The following is a 15,062-nucleotide window of genomic DNA, read 5'->3' as shown; positions in this document are numbered from 1 at the left end:
TATTGAATATAGTTCCCCGTGCTATACTGTAGGAGTTTGTTGTTGGCATGTGGACTCTTCTAAGCTGAAGGAGTCGAGAAGTGGAATTTGCAGGAAGGACTCTGACCTTCCCCTGAAGCAGGCTTATGACCCTTATATGCCCTGGAGGAAAGAAGCATCCTTATTTCCTAAGACACCAAGAGGAATCTGAACTAACAAGTTTTGCTGGGTTTCCCCAGTTCACTGTACCCTTTGCTCATCTCCTTCTGTCCTGTCCCCCTTTTTCCATGACTTTGTGCTCTTCATCAAAACTAATATAAAAAATGCTTAGGTTTTACTACTTTGTTGGGTCTTCATTTCCTTATGAAGGCTCCTGTGTCGTGTAAAACTTATATTAAAAAAATCTGTACCCTTTCTCTTGTTAATCTGTCTTTTGATACAGAGCCCCAGCCGAGAACTGAGCAGGACAGAAGAAAAGGATTTTTTTTTTCCCCTTCTTTACAAAGGAAAGTGGCATTCTCTAAGAAAGTTAATATTTTTTTCCTCGACTGCCCCAAACCCGTTGGGAAACACTTTTTAATTTCTGAAGAATTTCTTTGATTCACTTAGGAGAGAAGCTAAACGCATGAGCTTCTGACTTTATACTAGAGTTGTGGTTCTCGTTTCAGTGATGTTACACTAGCAGTGGTTCTCCACAGGGTTGATGGCATCTCCTAGGAGGCATTTGGCAAGATCAGCGTGGCGAGACAGGGTTGAGACACATTAAGGTCAAGGGTCCACAGTAACCCAGAGCTTGGAGTGGGGCGGTAGGTGCTGAGAGGTCAGCATGGGCGCCGTTCGGTGGGCGCTGGCCGCCTGACAGTAGCTGGCACAGCCGAGGAACGTGTGGGGCAGGAGGGGGACGTGGGGCTGGGAGAAACCGCATTTTCAGGTTATTTCTCAGGACAGGCCTGCCGTCAGTTGGGTACCACATTTCAGAGGTGGAGTTGGGAGCCGTGGCCTCTGAGCCAGAGACCTAGGTGACCGGGCCAATTCAGTCTGCGGAGATCCCCCAGCCCAGGTCAACGGAGGGAGCCCACTGCCCTCGGCTGGGCCTGCGAACACCGCATTTGGGCCTCCAGGCTTTCAACTTTCCTAGGTCTCTCGTGCAATACCAAGACTATTTCTTGGTCACTGAGTTTCAAAAGGATCTTGGGTGGGTCTGTCCTCTGAGGGCTAAGATTCTAAATATTTATGTCTGACATCTGCTCTCAGCATCAATTTGTACAAAACCCTTTTGTTCATGGAAAGGAGCTGAAGCATCGAGTAAAACATTCTGATACAAAGTCCGCGGCCCTCCTGGCTCGGCTTGGCCAGGATCCGCAGAGCTCTGGGCGGGAAGCGCCGCCCCAGAATTTTCAGTGCGGCTTTGCCCACACCCCTGGCCTTTGGAAGGTCTAGGAAGCCCCTCGGGTTGGCCAAGCGGCAGGCTTTAATCTGCAGAAATGAACCGAATGGAAAGGCAAATAGACCGTGGAGAATTTGTGAAAGACACTGATGTATGCTGGGAAGGCACCTTTATTTTGCAGATTACAGCACTGCCTTTTTTAACATCCTCAGTCTGAAATTTCTGTGTATGTGTATACCTATTTTAGTTTGTTTTCCAGTAGTAGGATCTTCTAACCTACAGGCAGAAGCGCATGCGAGGCGGAATCGCTCCCTGCTCCCCTTCCTGACTTGGTTCCTCAGCCACCCGCTTCCCCCCACCTTGGCTAAACTCTGGGCCTAAGGATTCTTCCTAGTGCGCGAGCCCCACCCCAGCCAGTGCCGCCCTTCTCTGTCCCCCACCTGTGAGGCTGAGCCCCTCGTCTCCCCGGGCCCTTCTGGACCTGTAAGATCCCCACTGAGCTTTTCAAACACCCCAAGGCCCAGGCCCCCACCCCAGACCAGAGAAATCAGTCGGGGGCCCAGGCATCCTTAAGAGTTAAAAACTCAACCAGGGATTCCTGCGTAGAGAACCACTTAGGTAGAAGTTTCTAAAACGGGGAGCTTGTTGAACAGCTTGCTTGTCCCAGGCTGCATTTAGTCCCAGGGATTTGCACTAAATCACTGTCCCAGCCGGGCCTGGGGACCAGCATTCGATTATTGGTGGTATAAAAGCACATTAGGGAGACGCTGCCCTGCAGGGTCCTGTCTGGGGCTGGGCCCTGAACCCAGCTTGCCTGGGGCTCCCATTGGAGATCACGTGCTCGCTGGCTGTTCAAGGGCCCTGAACACTCCTTCCCCTCAGCTGGCAGAGCTGTGCCACCAGGGCTGCATTGACTCAACGACACAAGGATGGATGTTCCACACTTAGCCCAGGGCCTGGCTCGCTGCCCGACATGCGCTCAGTCGCCCAAAGGGAGAGGGCTGTGTGGCTCTGTCCACCCCTTTCTGAGCACCTCACGTTTCTTTTCTCCCTGTAGGTCCTTCGGGGTCGTCCTCTGGGAGATCGCCACGCTGGCCGAGCAGCCATACCAGGGCCTGTCCAATGAGCAAGTCCTTCGCTTCGTCATGGAGGGCGGCCTTCTGGACAAGCCGGACAACTGTCCTGACATGCTGTATGTATATGCTGGGTCCCTCTGGCCCTGGCGGGTGCTGGGATGACCAGAGCAGTTAAGAAGAGGGTTTATCCTAATGGAAAGAACCTGTCCCTTTGGGCAAGTGCCTTAATCCTTCCCCATCTTCCTTAATCCTGGGGTTCGGATTTGCAGTTTACATTGTGGTTTCTCAGGCCAAACGTCTTTGTGAAATACTTGACCAAAGCAATCCCTGCTGGTCTGCTCCAGGCAGAGTTTTTTTTTAAAAATGCAGCAACATGACACTGATTACTCTTAAGCCACAGTCCCAGGCTGCTCCCCAGCCATCAGCAGGGCTCCTCCAGGCCTGTGGGGGTGACCTCAGACCTCCTTTTGCAGGCGGTTCCAGGATGCTGCCACCACCTGTGGTCCCTCCATGTTTCTTTCCTGTTAAGTGTTTACAAAAGTCATAAAAGGCCTGTGAGTGGCAGGCTCTCAGCAGCCTCCTCCAGCGGCTGTGCTGACCTAGAGGCGGTCAGGGGGCCTCCCGGCAGGCACAGCCCTAGCATGTAGCTTTCTGTTCCTAAGATCTGTCAGATAATGGGAAACAGTCCGTGATGCCTCGTGGTCCTCCCTGCTCAGTGTTCTTAGGAGAAGCCCCTCTGTCAGTGGAGGTCAGAGCTGCTGAAAGTGTGAGGGTGTGTAGGTGTGAGGATGTGCAGGTGTGCTGTGGTTGGGTCGTCAGGTGCAGACAGGTACAGAAAGCAGTGGACTTGCTTTCGACCTGCACATTAAGGCAGGGCTCAAGATTCTTCTGGATCCCAATAGGTAGAAGGTAGGCTACCACTAATACTTCAAGACCAATGCAGGAATTTTCCAGAAGTGCTTTTCAGGACAGATTTGGCCTCACATTGGAAAGGGCCCCAGAGGAGCTGTTGGGCTGTCTCCATGTCTGTGTGGAAGGCTCTACCCAGATCTGCCACCTACCCGTGCACCAGCCTTGAGTGAGCACTGACTTGGGCAGGGCCCCGTCATGGTGGGGTGATTTACAGATGTGAGTCAGATGCCACGTCGAGTGGGTACCAGGGAAATTGGCCCCAACAGCCAAGAAAGCTCTGTTCATTTGGTCTCCCAAGGTTTCCATGGATTAGGAAATGGGAGTGCTGGCTCCTCTGCTCAGTCTGATGAGGTTGAGATCAAGATGTCAGCCCGAGCTGCGAACATCTGAGGCTCAGGAGGCTCCCTCTCCCAGGCCCCTGCAGGTTGTTGGCAGGAGTCAGCCCCTTGTGGCTGTAGGACTGCGGTCCCAGGGTCTTGCTAGCTCTCAGCTCCCAGTCCTTGCCACACTTCCCCTCCATTGGCCTTCTCACAACAAAGCAGCTTTCTTTTTTTTTCTTTTTTTTTTTTTTTGCGGTACGCGGGCCTCTCACTGCTGTGGCCTCTCCCGTCGTGGAGCGCAGGCCCAGCCGCTCCGTGGCATGTGGGATCTTTCTGGACCGGGGCATGAACCCGTGTCCCCTGCATCGGCAGGCGGACTCTCAACTGCTGCACCACCAGGGAAGCCTCCAAAGCAGCTTTCTTCTTCAGGACCAGCAAGAGAATCTCTCTGCTGCTTTTTGACTTTTTTTTTTTTTTTTACCTGATTAAGTCACATCCACCCAGGATAATCTCCCTTCTGATTAACTTAGAGTCAATTATTAGAAACCTAAATGGAGGAGTGGAATCTCATCACATTCACAAGTCCCTCCCACTCAGGTGAGGGGATCATACAGGGCGTTTACACCAGGGGTGGGAATCTTGGGGACTGTCTTAGAATCTGACTGCCTTAGCCTGGGAAGCAGAAACCATTGTCCTGTCAATAAACCAAGGTTTTTGGGGGTTTTTTTTAAGCATTTTTAGTGTCGCTTCCAAGACTGAATCCCTAAGCTCCAGGTAGAGGGCGGGGTGGGGAGTGGGGGTGGAACTTGTTCTCCTGACTCTGACTGCGCTGCTTTTTCAGGGGTACGGCAGCTGGGTATCCTGCTCTTTAACTGCTGCCTCTGAGCATTTGCTCAGCCAAAGCCTGTTCTATCCCAGGGACAGCTTGCGTGGAATTAGGAAAGAGGCCAGAGAATGCTGCAGGAAAGGGAACATCTTTGCCTCAGAGTGTGTGTGTATGTGTGAGTGTGAGAGTGTGTGTGAGAGTGTGTGAGTGTATAAGAGTGTGAGTCTGTGTGTGTGAGTGTGAGAGCATCTGTGAGAGTGTGTGTGAGTGAGAGTGTGTGAGAATGTGTGTGTGTGAGTGCATGAGAGTGTGTGTGAGTCTGTGTGTGAGTGTATGTGTCTGAGTGTGAGAGTGTGTGTGAGTGTATGTGTGTGTATGAGTGTGTATGTGTGTATGAGGGTGTGTGTGTGAGTGTATGTGTGCGAGTGTGTGTGTGTGTGTGGGTGTAGGAGTGTGAGTCTGTGTGAGACTGTGTGTGTGTGTGTGAGTGTGAGAGTGTGAGTCTGTGTGTGTGTGTGTGTGTGTGTGTGTGTGTGTGTGTGTGTGTGTTGGGGGGGTACCCACTGATCATCTGAGCATGGGCCCAGACTAGGAAACGTACATGTGTCCTGGACGTGGGGCACAGGATACACCCACGCATGACAGGAAGCTCCTCTCCTCAGAGGGCTGTGCATAAGGGGGCAGTGGGCATCCTGGATCCCTCACCAACAGACTCCCTAGTACAGCCTCTTCAGACTTCAGGACCCAAAAATGGAAGAGATGCACATGGCCACTTAGTGCATTTTCTTGCCCCTGGTGGAAACTCTCCCTCTCTCCACCTGTGTCAGCTTTTTTTAATTGCAGTATAACATTACCCGAAACCTAACAGTTTAAGACAACAATAAGCATTTATTATCTCACAGAGTTTCTGGAGGTCAGAGATCCAGGAGCAGCTTAGCTGGCTGGCTCTGGCCGGGGGTCTCCTGAGGTCACACAGTCTGGCTGGCAGCCAGGGCTGCAGTCATCTGAAGGCTTGACCAGGGCTGGGATCCACTTCCAAGATGCAGAACTCATGCCACCAGTTGCCACGTGAGGCCTTAGTTCCTCTGTGATGCTGCTTGAGTGTCGTCGTGACATGCAGCTGGCTTCTTCTAGAGCAGGGCTCAGAAAACCTTTTCTCCAAAAGGACAGATAGTAAATATTTTCAGTTCTGTGGGCCCCTACGATCTCAACTGCAGCTACTCAACTCTGCTGTTGTACAAGAGCAGCCAGAGACATCACAGGAACAAGTGTGGCCGTGCTCCAAGAAAACTTTATTTCTGGATACTGAAATTTGAATTTCACATAGCTTTCATTTTGTCACAAAATATTATTCTTCTTTGATTTTTTTTAAACGATTTACAAATATAAAAGCCATCCTTAGCTCATAGGCCTTACAAAATTAGACAGCTGGCCAGATTTGGCCCACGGGCCTAGAGCTTGCCTTCCCTACCCCAGAGCAATTGCTCCCACAGCAGAGCAGAAGCCACAGTGTTCTTTGTGGCCTGGAAGTCACGCTCCACGGTGTCCACAACCTCATATGGGCTACACGGGCAGCCTTATTTGATGTGAAAGGAGATTATGTGAGGCGTGGACACCAGGAAGTGAGGACCACTGGGGTGTCAGAGGCCAGCCACCACACCCTACTGATGACTGCCCCCCTCACAGGTGACTGCCCTCCACTTTGAACAGTGCAGCCACTGTATTCATAGTCAGCCCATTAGAAGAACAGCCTTCCTTCTGAGCAAAAATATAAGTAACAGAGTTTGAGGAGTGATGCCCACTGAATTGGCCTGAGCGTGTCTGGTGCCAGAAGAGAGTCTAACACTAGAAGTGGTGGTGTTTTAGCAAGCGTAGAAACAGTCCAAGAAAGCAGGTGTGAGCTTTGTTCGTGTGGTTTGGGGGTGGTGGGAGGAGAGGCACTGTTTTTGAGCTTTCTCGTTGACTTGAATAAACATTGTCTCTGAGAAATTTGTGGGACTCTTGAACTTGATCTGCACCCAGGTGACTGGAGTTTTAATATTAATTTAATATGCCTGGGAAGCAACCCCCCTGCCATGGGAAAGGCAGCATACTTCCTGTTCCCAGCCTAGAGTGACAAGGAAATTTACATGGAGAGGTTACTCTGGCATATTAAGTGTATAATTCAGGAGGCATTTCTGCCTCGCCATCTAGAACCCCCTTAGCAAATTTTTTTCCCTTCTAAGAAAAGAACAAAGTGAAAGGAGGCAAGTCAGTTTTATAAGGAGTGTCTGTATTGTCCTTGTGAATTTATTGATGAGCTTAGGTAAGGAAGAGGTGTTCTGGGAGAGGGGTTCTTTTATTACAAAAAATGAAAGAATGGACTGTTGTTTCTCTCAGAGGAGAGGAGAGTCACTGAGCCCTCGGGAGTTGCCTAAAAGCCATCGTGGGCCGCCATGTGGGAGAGAGGTCGTGTGCTTCAGTTCCAGAGGTGTGAATGGCACCCATAGGGTAACAGGGTCGGATATGCAGTGGCTGCTGGTGGACCTCAGCTCAGCATCATTTCCCGGCGATGCCCGGGAGCAGATGAAACTGGCTCTTCCCAAGTAGCCAACAGTCCTGATCCCCTCAATGGAACAGGGTACACAGCTTTGGAGGAAAGGTACCATGGTCCAGGCTGCAGAGTGTCTAGGCCCATGGGTCTCAACCCCGAGATTCAGTGTGAATCGATCAGCAAGTGGCATGAGACAGATTCGGCTTGTGGTTCAATGGTGGATCCGTATTTTAAATTGACAACAAAGCTTGTCCTTAACCTTCTCTTGCACACAGGTCTCCATACTCACACCACCAATGTCCTTGAGCCCCTCTGAGTGAGTGCTGACTGCTCCAGCCCAGAGCTGGGACTGTGGGGAGTGGTCTGCACCCTCAGCAAGTCCGGTGACTGGAAGGACTGGACTCTGATGCTGGGACACGGGCTGGAGCAGAGGTGCGCGCTGAGCATGGACCATGTTCTCTGCGGGTGGGACTTTGACAGTGTGACACATCAAGAGCCTCTGCCAGGGAGGCCTTCAGTGTGCAGTGTTCAGAAAGGAATTTGAACTTTTTAGCCCAGAGAGTCATCAGCTCACGGATGAGTCTGAAAAAACTCAGTAGACTTTGGTGGTTTTGCAGTTTTCAAACATGGTTTTCCCCGTTGCTGATTAAAGCCCCCACATTGTCGGGAATTCTGGGCCAGTTTTGTGGGAATCCAGTGCTTGCGTGGGATCCAAACAGTCAGGAATGGCACTCATGCCCAGTTAGCCTGCAGTGGGCTTTTCCCTGGTGCACGGGCCCTGCCTTAGATCTCTGCCCCAAAACAGAGTAGCCTGGGGTGAGCGGTCAGGCAGGCCCCTGTCCCACTGCCCCTACTGGCTGAGAAGTGGTCATAAGACAGTCCTGGCTGTTCAGGGCTGCCAGGAGGGGAGGAACGGGCGCAAATGAGCCCTGCAGGTCCTCTCTGGAATGCGGGCTCTCTGTCGTGAGTCCTCACCTGGACTGAGGCTGTGCCAGTGCTTAGGTGCTGGGCTGCCCTAGGCCGCTTGGCCCGTGCTTGCAGCCTGCCCGCACACAGCAGGGCCGGGGATGGGGAGGGGACAGTGAGCCGGATGAGACCATCACCCGGCCTCCGGGGTCACACCAGGGCAGCAGCTCCGTCTGGTCCTGCCCCTGCCCCAGGTGAAGGCTGCGTGCACGCACGCCTCCGATGCAGGCATTCAGTAAAGGACGACTCCAGCTCCCCGGAGCTGACCAGTTGTAAAAAACATGCTTTTTTAAAGAGGAGTTTTATCAGCTCATAAATCCTTCTAAAGTCTACTGGAAAGTTTTCTTGTGGAGACAGTGTAAACAAGGTCTTGAATCCCACAGAGTAAAAAGACTTCCTTTTATGGGCAGCAGTGGAAGGGCCGTGACTCTGGAATGGTTTAAAAGTGGTGTCACGTGGTTTGTTTGTGCTGATGTCACTCACATGCCTCCCCTGCTGGTGGCACCTTCTCAGCCCCAGGCCAAGGGGCACGGAGCCAGGGCACATCACGTGTCCTTGGCCCTGGCTGTGCTTCTATTCAGGGATAAGTCAGTCGGCCAGAGAGGAAATTGCAGCCGAGCCGTGGAGAGGGATTTCATGTATTTATGGCCCTTTTTTCTTTGCGGGGGGCGGGGGCGTTTATGGAAGGAGGCTTGTTTGCCATGTGACCCAAGGACAAGCTGCCAGTTTATCTGCAAAGCCCGCACGACACCTGTGACTGTCGGTGGACGGCCAGGAGAGGGAGAGCCTCCAGGCAGGACTGTGGTTTCTCTTGTTTAGGTTGAGAGAAAATTCCTCTTTCGAGGTCGGTGGCGTTCAAAGTGTAAAAACACCATTCACGAGAACTCCATCCCTGCACCACCCTCACTCGTTTGGGAACCTTGGACAAATTATTTAATCTCTTGGTACTTCCACTTCCTCATCTATAAAATGGGGCTATATTATGATACACACCTTCCCAGGCTCGTGAAGAGCAAAGCCATTTACACCCATAACACTACCGAGAGCATTAATTAACTACCGTGTGGTTAGTGCTGTGACCTAGTGTAGGTGATTCAGTTGGGAGGGGAAAGAACTAGTCAGTCTTCATGTTTTGTCTAATTCTTTTTCCGCTAGAGCAGGAGTGACAAGCTTTTTCTGTAAAGGCCCACACGGTAAATATTTCGGGCTTGTAGGCCAAACCATCTCAACTGTTCAACTCGTAGTTGTGGTTTGAAAGCAGCCATAGATCATATGTAAACAAACAGTGTTTCTGTTCCAATAAAACTTGATTTACAAAAGCAGGCAGCAGGCCTCTCTCCCATTCCCACCCTCCCTCAAGGTCACATCCTCTTCCCTCTGACTTGACCCGACACCGTTTTCCCACATCTTTCAAGGTAGCTGGCGGATCGACATGGGAGTTTTCCTGTCCCCACAGGCTTTCTCTCCTTGGAACTTGAACTTTCCCTGGGGCCAGACTTAGGCAGTTGCTCTGTCTGTCAAGTGTCAGCCTGACAGGGGCCAGAAGCCAGTTTGGGGTGCTTTGAGCTTCCTAGATGTGGGTAGTTCCATTGGCCATTTTTATTGAAAACGATCTCATTAGCCAGAAGTTTTAAAACAAAACATAGAATAGAATTTTCTAGCGAGAACAGAAGTGGAAGGGAAGGCACTTTGGTCTTCCTGAGAAAGGACTGCTGGCCAGTCCCTTCTCGGAACCTTCTCCACACTCTGGCCAGCCTGGACCTTTGTTCAGCCACCTCCTTTGTGCGCCAGCGGTCTACTTGGCTGGACCACTCTGCATTCCAGGTTAATAAGAAGCACCTCTCCTCCTGCGGCCATTCTGAGCCTCGTCAGAGCCTGGGCCTTCCCTGGCTGTCCTGGCAGCACCCTGCTTTTCCGGTGCAGCCTCCTGCCCTGGGGGCTCAGGCCCAACGCCGGGTTCCTCCCTGTGGCCACGTGACTCTGAGGGCTTCCCAGGGGCTGCAGCCCAGGTGCCCTCTCTGCCTGCCCCAGGCCTGTGCAGGGACTCTGCCACCAGGCTCTCCCTGCTGGCTTGTTGGCATCTGGCTCAGGGACCCCCTGGGCCTCTCACTGGGTTCAGGGCAGCCGGGCTCCCAGGCCGGCTCTGCCACCCCAGGGCATGCAGTGAGCAGCCTGAGCCCTGGCGCCAGACATGGGTCGTGCGCCCCTTCTGTCTTGCAGCCATGCTGCCTGGCACTGCCTGTCCTCAGTTCTCTGCCAGTGGTCCCCTGCCACCAGGAGGAAGAGTAGAAATAGCATGGGTGGAACTGAAGGCGAGATCACTGTGGGGAAAGCTGTGATCACTGCTCAGCCTTATTAGTGAGAAACCAGAGGTTTCTTGCATTCTAATTCTGGAAATAATGTTTCATCAGTGGCTGCAAGAGATGCTTCAAATAGAAAGCTGGTTTGTTTTTAATGTAAATAATACCTGTAATAGCAGACTTGTGTGGAACCTGTATTTGTCCTTCTCAGGAAGTGAGAGTTTGGGTTTTGTATTGTGGAGGGTCCTGGGTCTGGATGAAGTGACTGCACTGGTGGACGTTAAGTCAGGAGAAGCTGGAGGCTACTTGCGCCATCAAGATAGAAAGCCAGAGGCCCAGACAGGCAGCAGAACTGCTTTGGCACACTTGCTGTACACATGTAGGTGGGGAAGCCACAGCAAGTAGCCACAGGGCTGCTCGGCCGCGGCCCCCTTCTAGGCTGGGCCCATCTCTGTCTATCTTCCCCTCAGGTTTGAACTGATGCGCATGTGCTGGCAGTACAACCCCAAGATGAGGCCTTCCTTCCTGGAAATCATCAGCAGCATCAAGGACGAGATGGAGCCCGGCTTCCGGGAGGTCTCCTTCTACTACAGCGAGGAGAACAAGCCACCTGAGCCAGAGGAGCTGGACCTAGAGCCGGAGAACATGGAGAGTGTCCCCTTGGACCCCTCGGCATCCTCGTCCTCCCTGCCACTGCCCGACAGACACTCAGGACACAAGGCCGAGAACGGTCCGGGCCCTGGCGTGCTGGTCCTTCGAGCCAGCTTCGACGAGAGACAGCCTTATGCGCACATGAACGGGGGCCGCAAGAAGGAGCGGGCCTTGCCTCTGCCCCAGTCCTCGACCTGCTGATCCTGGATCCCGATCCGTGCAAACAGTAACGTGCGCACCCGGCGGCGGGTGGGGGGGGAGAGTTTTAACAATCTATTCACAGCCTCCTGTACCTCAGTGGATCTTCAGAACTGCCATTGCTGCCCACGGGAGACGGCTTCTCTGCAGTAAACACATTTGGGATGTTCCTTTTTTCAATATGCAAGCAGCTTTTTATTTCCCTACCCAAACCCTTAACTGACATGGGCCTTCAAGAACCTTAATGACAACACTTAATAGCAACAGAACACTTGAGAATCAAGTCTCCTCTCTCTCCCTGTCTCTCTCTCCCTCTCTCTCACCTTTCTCTTTCTTTCTGCTTCATGATGGAAACACATTTGCTGCAAGCCCGACGCCCTTTGTATTGGATTGAGGCAACGTCTGTCCCTCCATGGCCCCCCTGAACACACCTGCCGGTCACCATAGGTCTTTATAAAACACGTTGAGACAGGATTTTTTAACCGTATCTTTAACATTTTTAGGGACATACGAAATTTACAAAGGGCCATCGTTCATCCAAGGTTGTTACCATGTTAACGCTGCCAAATTCTGCCAAAACCCCGAACTTTCTCCCTCACCGTCCCCGCACTGTTCTTTTGTTTCCAGAGGCCTGAGCGAGCATGGTAGCTAGTCACTCGTTAAGAGCCACGCTGGTGATGCTCTCCATCCGATCATCCCCTGGTGTTCTTTTCAAGTCTCACATTCACACAGGTCTGATTGCTTTTGACGAGGTTATTATTTGGGGGAACTGGACAGAATGAGACTTCCTCTCAGTGAAGATGGCTTCCCCGCTCCCCCTTCTGCACCCACACCTTCTAGCCCCCAGGAATTCTGGAGGAAACAGGTCCTGTCGGGAGCCTGGAAGACAGGCTTTGAGTAAAGGTCGTCCACGTGCCAGTCTCCTGTCCCCGCCCCAGCTCCCCACCTGGCCCCCAAGAACACAGATGGGAAGGGGTATCCAGGGACTCAGCCCAACTGTTTATGCAAGTTTGCAAGGAAAGAAATTCAAATACCACAACAACAGTACGAAGAAAAGCAGTAAATGGATTCAAGCATTCTAAGCTTTGTTGACATTTTCTCTGTTACTAGGACTTCTTCATGGGTCTTACAGTTCTATGTTAGACCATGAAACATTTGCATACACATCGTCTTTAATGTCACTTTTATAACTTTTTTACGGTTCAGATATTCATCTATACGTCTGTACAGAAAAAAAAAAAAGCTGCTATTTTTTTTGTTCTTTATCTTTGTGGATTTAATCTATGAAAACCTTCAGGTCTACCCTCTTCCCTCTCTGCTCACTCCAAGAAACTTCTTATGCTTTGTACTAGAGTGCGTGACTTTCTTCCTCTTTTCCCAGTAATTGATACTTATATAACATAATTTGCCATGAACTGTTTGATGCCTTTTTATAAATACATACCCCTCCCCACTCCCCCTGCCCCGTTAGTTCTACTCTACCCCATAGGCTCTGTGGGCACGAGGCTGGTGAGGGGAGCAGGTGGAGAGAAGGCGGGCGCCTGCCCTGGACCCTCTCTCCCCAGCCTGCTCTCACAGAGCATTTGAGTCTGTTACAGTGCAAGACATGATACAAACTCAGGTCAGAAAAAAAAGGTTAAATATTTCGCACATCCTTGTTCAGTGTTTATATTCATCATTGTTGAAAAGTCTCACCTTCTCTTTCCCTTGCCTTTGTTTTGGTTGTGACACACATATATCTATTTTTTTAATTCTTGGGTACAACAGCAGTTTTAACTGCAGACACTAGGCATTTGGATTACTATTTTGTTTTTAATGGATATTTAACCCTTCCATCCCATGGAAAACAGCTGCTGAGGCCAGGGGTGCAGCCGAGCGCGCTCCAGTGGGCCCGTCTGCGGCTTCCCGCCACCACCCTCCAGACCGACCTCCCTGTCCTTAGAGCTAGGGACTCCCCAGAGACCCCCTGGCACGAGCGGGGAGTAGGGCGCAGGGGCAGTATCCTCGGGGTGCCGGCCAGCCCGCTGCCAGCACGGGAAAGCGCAGGCGCCGCGGGGCCAAAGCCCGGCGCTCCCCTCCAGGGGACAGGAGCCCTGGCGCAGGCGCGCTGTTCCTCGGCCAGGAAGCCGCGTCCTCGGGGCCGGGGGGTCTTGTTTTGTTTAGTTTTTAGCACTTCTCACCAGAGTGATGACAGCACAAGAGTTGCTTCTGGGATGGAAATGTTTAAATTATGAGTAAGAACAAAGCTACAACATAATGATTGCTAGTTGTGACTGGAGATTAAACACAAAAAAGAAAGTTTGTAGTGCTTTTTTGCTTGTCAGTAGTTTCAGTCCCACTATTTTCTCTAGTCTCTGTCCCATAGTTTTTCCCTTAAAAAAAAAATGAAAAAAAGAAAAAATTAATTAAGAAGGTATTATATGTAGTTTTCTTTTAATTTATTTTGTGATACCAGTTTCAATCACTGTAGAGAAGCCCCCTTATGAATTTAAATACTGAGAAAAGGGTTTTTGTGTGTGTGTGTGTATGTGTGTGTGTGTGTGTGTGTGTGTGTGTAAGACGGGACAGTTTTTGGGTTTTTGTTGGGTTTTTTTCCAAACATTTATCTACCTCACTCTTATTTTTTATATGTGTATATATAAAAAGAATACATCTCACATTTCTCAGCACCTGACAATATGCCGTTGATACTGGTAACCTCATCCACACCACAGGCCGTACACACCAGGTGACGCAGGGAGAGGTCAGGCTGTATTCCGGGGTCAAAGCAACACTAGCTCACCTCTCCACTCATTTCGAACAGCTCTCCTTTTTCTGCGACGTCTCATTTTGCGTCGCTTCTGTTGTTCTCCTGACTCGGTATCCCAAGAGGTGGAGAGGGGCCCGGCCCAGTTGTCTTGGAAACCAGCTACTTGGTGCAGATTGGGTGGCGGACAGGGAACAGCAGTGGTTTCCAGGTCTTGAGGACAGGCAGTGCTGGGGCCGGGGTCAGGTGGTGTCTCCTTAGGGCCCCCGTTGTCCCTGTGGCCGTAGGGTGGGTGCTGGGCTTCCGGCTAGGCCGGCTCAGCCCCTCGTGCAGCCGTTTGGGCGCCAAAAGCCCGCTCCGGGTTCCTGACCTGACGGCCAGTCTCATGTGGAATGTACGGAGAAGAGCCCCCTTCTCCCTCTCCGGGCAGTTCTCTCAACCTCACCCTCACCTCCTCCCCAGGGGCAAACAAAGACGTACCAAACCTTCGGGCTGGAAGGGGCCAGCGGTGGGCGCCGTGCCCCCGCTGGGGCTGTGCCTCACCCCCTCATCCCACAGTTCACGGGGTGGACGGCGCACCCCCTCCAGCAGCTGCTCTCACAGGCACTAGCGTTTTTTCTGGGAAACGCAGTGGGCGTCTCCCAAAGTGTGGCGGCTCCTTTACAGTCCCAGGACTGCAGTTACACTCAGGAGCTCTTCCCTCCTGCTAGAGCACCCCTCCTCTTTCCCAAGTCCCCTGGGATCTTAAGGTCATTGAGAAATAATGTTTGATCAGGGTTTCCCGCTTCCACACTGTAGGTGACCCCTTGGAATAGTGGCCTCTCCTCTCTTTTGCACATACCTACCGGTTTCCACAACTGGATTTCTACAGATCATTCAGCTGGTTATAAGGGTTTTGTTTAAACTGTCCGAGTTGTTGGTGTCACTTTTTGTTTTATGTAAGTGGTTTTCCTTTTAAGTAGAAAGAAAACACTAACAGTATAGTGCCCATCATAACAAATGCTTCAGAAACACTTAAATAAAAGAAAATTTTGCTTGTGTGATGGTGCAGTCATTTTACTGGACCAAACCACCCACCTTAACTATACCAAGGCATCATCTATCCACAGTTCTAGCCTAATTTTATGCTGATTTTCCCACCTCTTCTTGGTTTCCTCCTTTGTATGCT

The 15,062-nt window shown here is 51.3% G+C and overlaps 1 protein-coding gene across 2 annotated transcripts in view; it reads left to right on the top strand.

Moving 5' to 3' along the window:
* Positions 1-11,552, top strand: part of IGF1R (insulin like growth factor 1 receptor) — a 300,734-nt gene extending 289,182 nt beyond the window's left edge. For both annotated transcript variants that reach the window (XM_060005499.1, XM_060005498.1), the window contains 2 exons: positions 2,424-2,558; positions 10,770-11,552. In XM_060005499.1, the coding sequence (XP_059861482.1) occupies positions 2,424-2,558; positions 10,770-11,151 (517 nt within the window). In that variant the 3' untranslated portion in view covers positions 11,152-11,552. The remainder of the gene's footprint in view (positions 1-2,423; positions 2,559-10,769) is intronic.
* The last annotated feature ends 3,510 nt before the right edge of the window (positions 11,553-15,062 follow it).

The sequence above is a fragment of the Delphinus delphis genome, chromosome 2 (assembly GCF_949987515.2).
Source record: "Delphinus delphis chromosome 2, mDelDel1.2, whole genome shotgun sequence".
Taxonomy (NCBI): Eukaryota; Metazoa; Chordata; class Mammalia; order Artiodactyla; family Delphinidae; genus Delphinus; species Delphinus delphis.
Note: the sequence above shows the minus strand (reverse complement) of the source record. Positions and strands in the feature narration are given on the sequence as shown.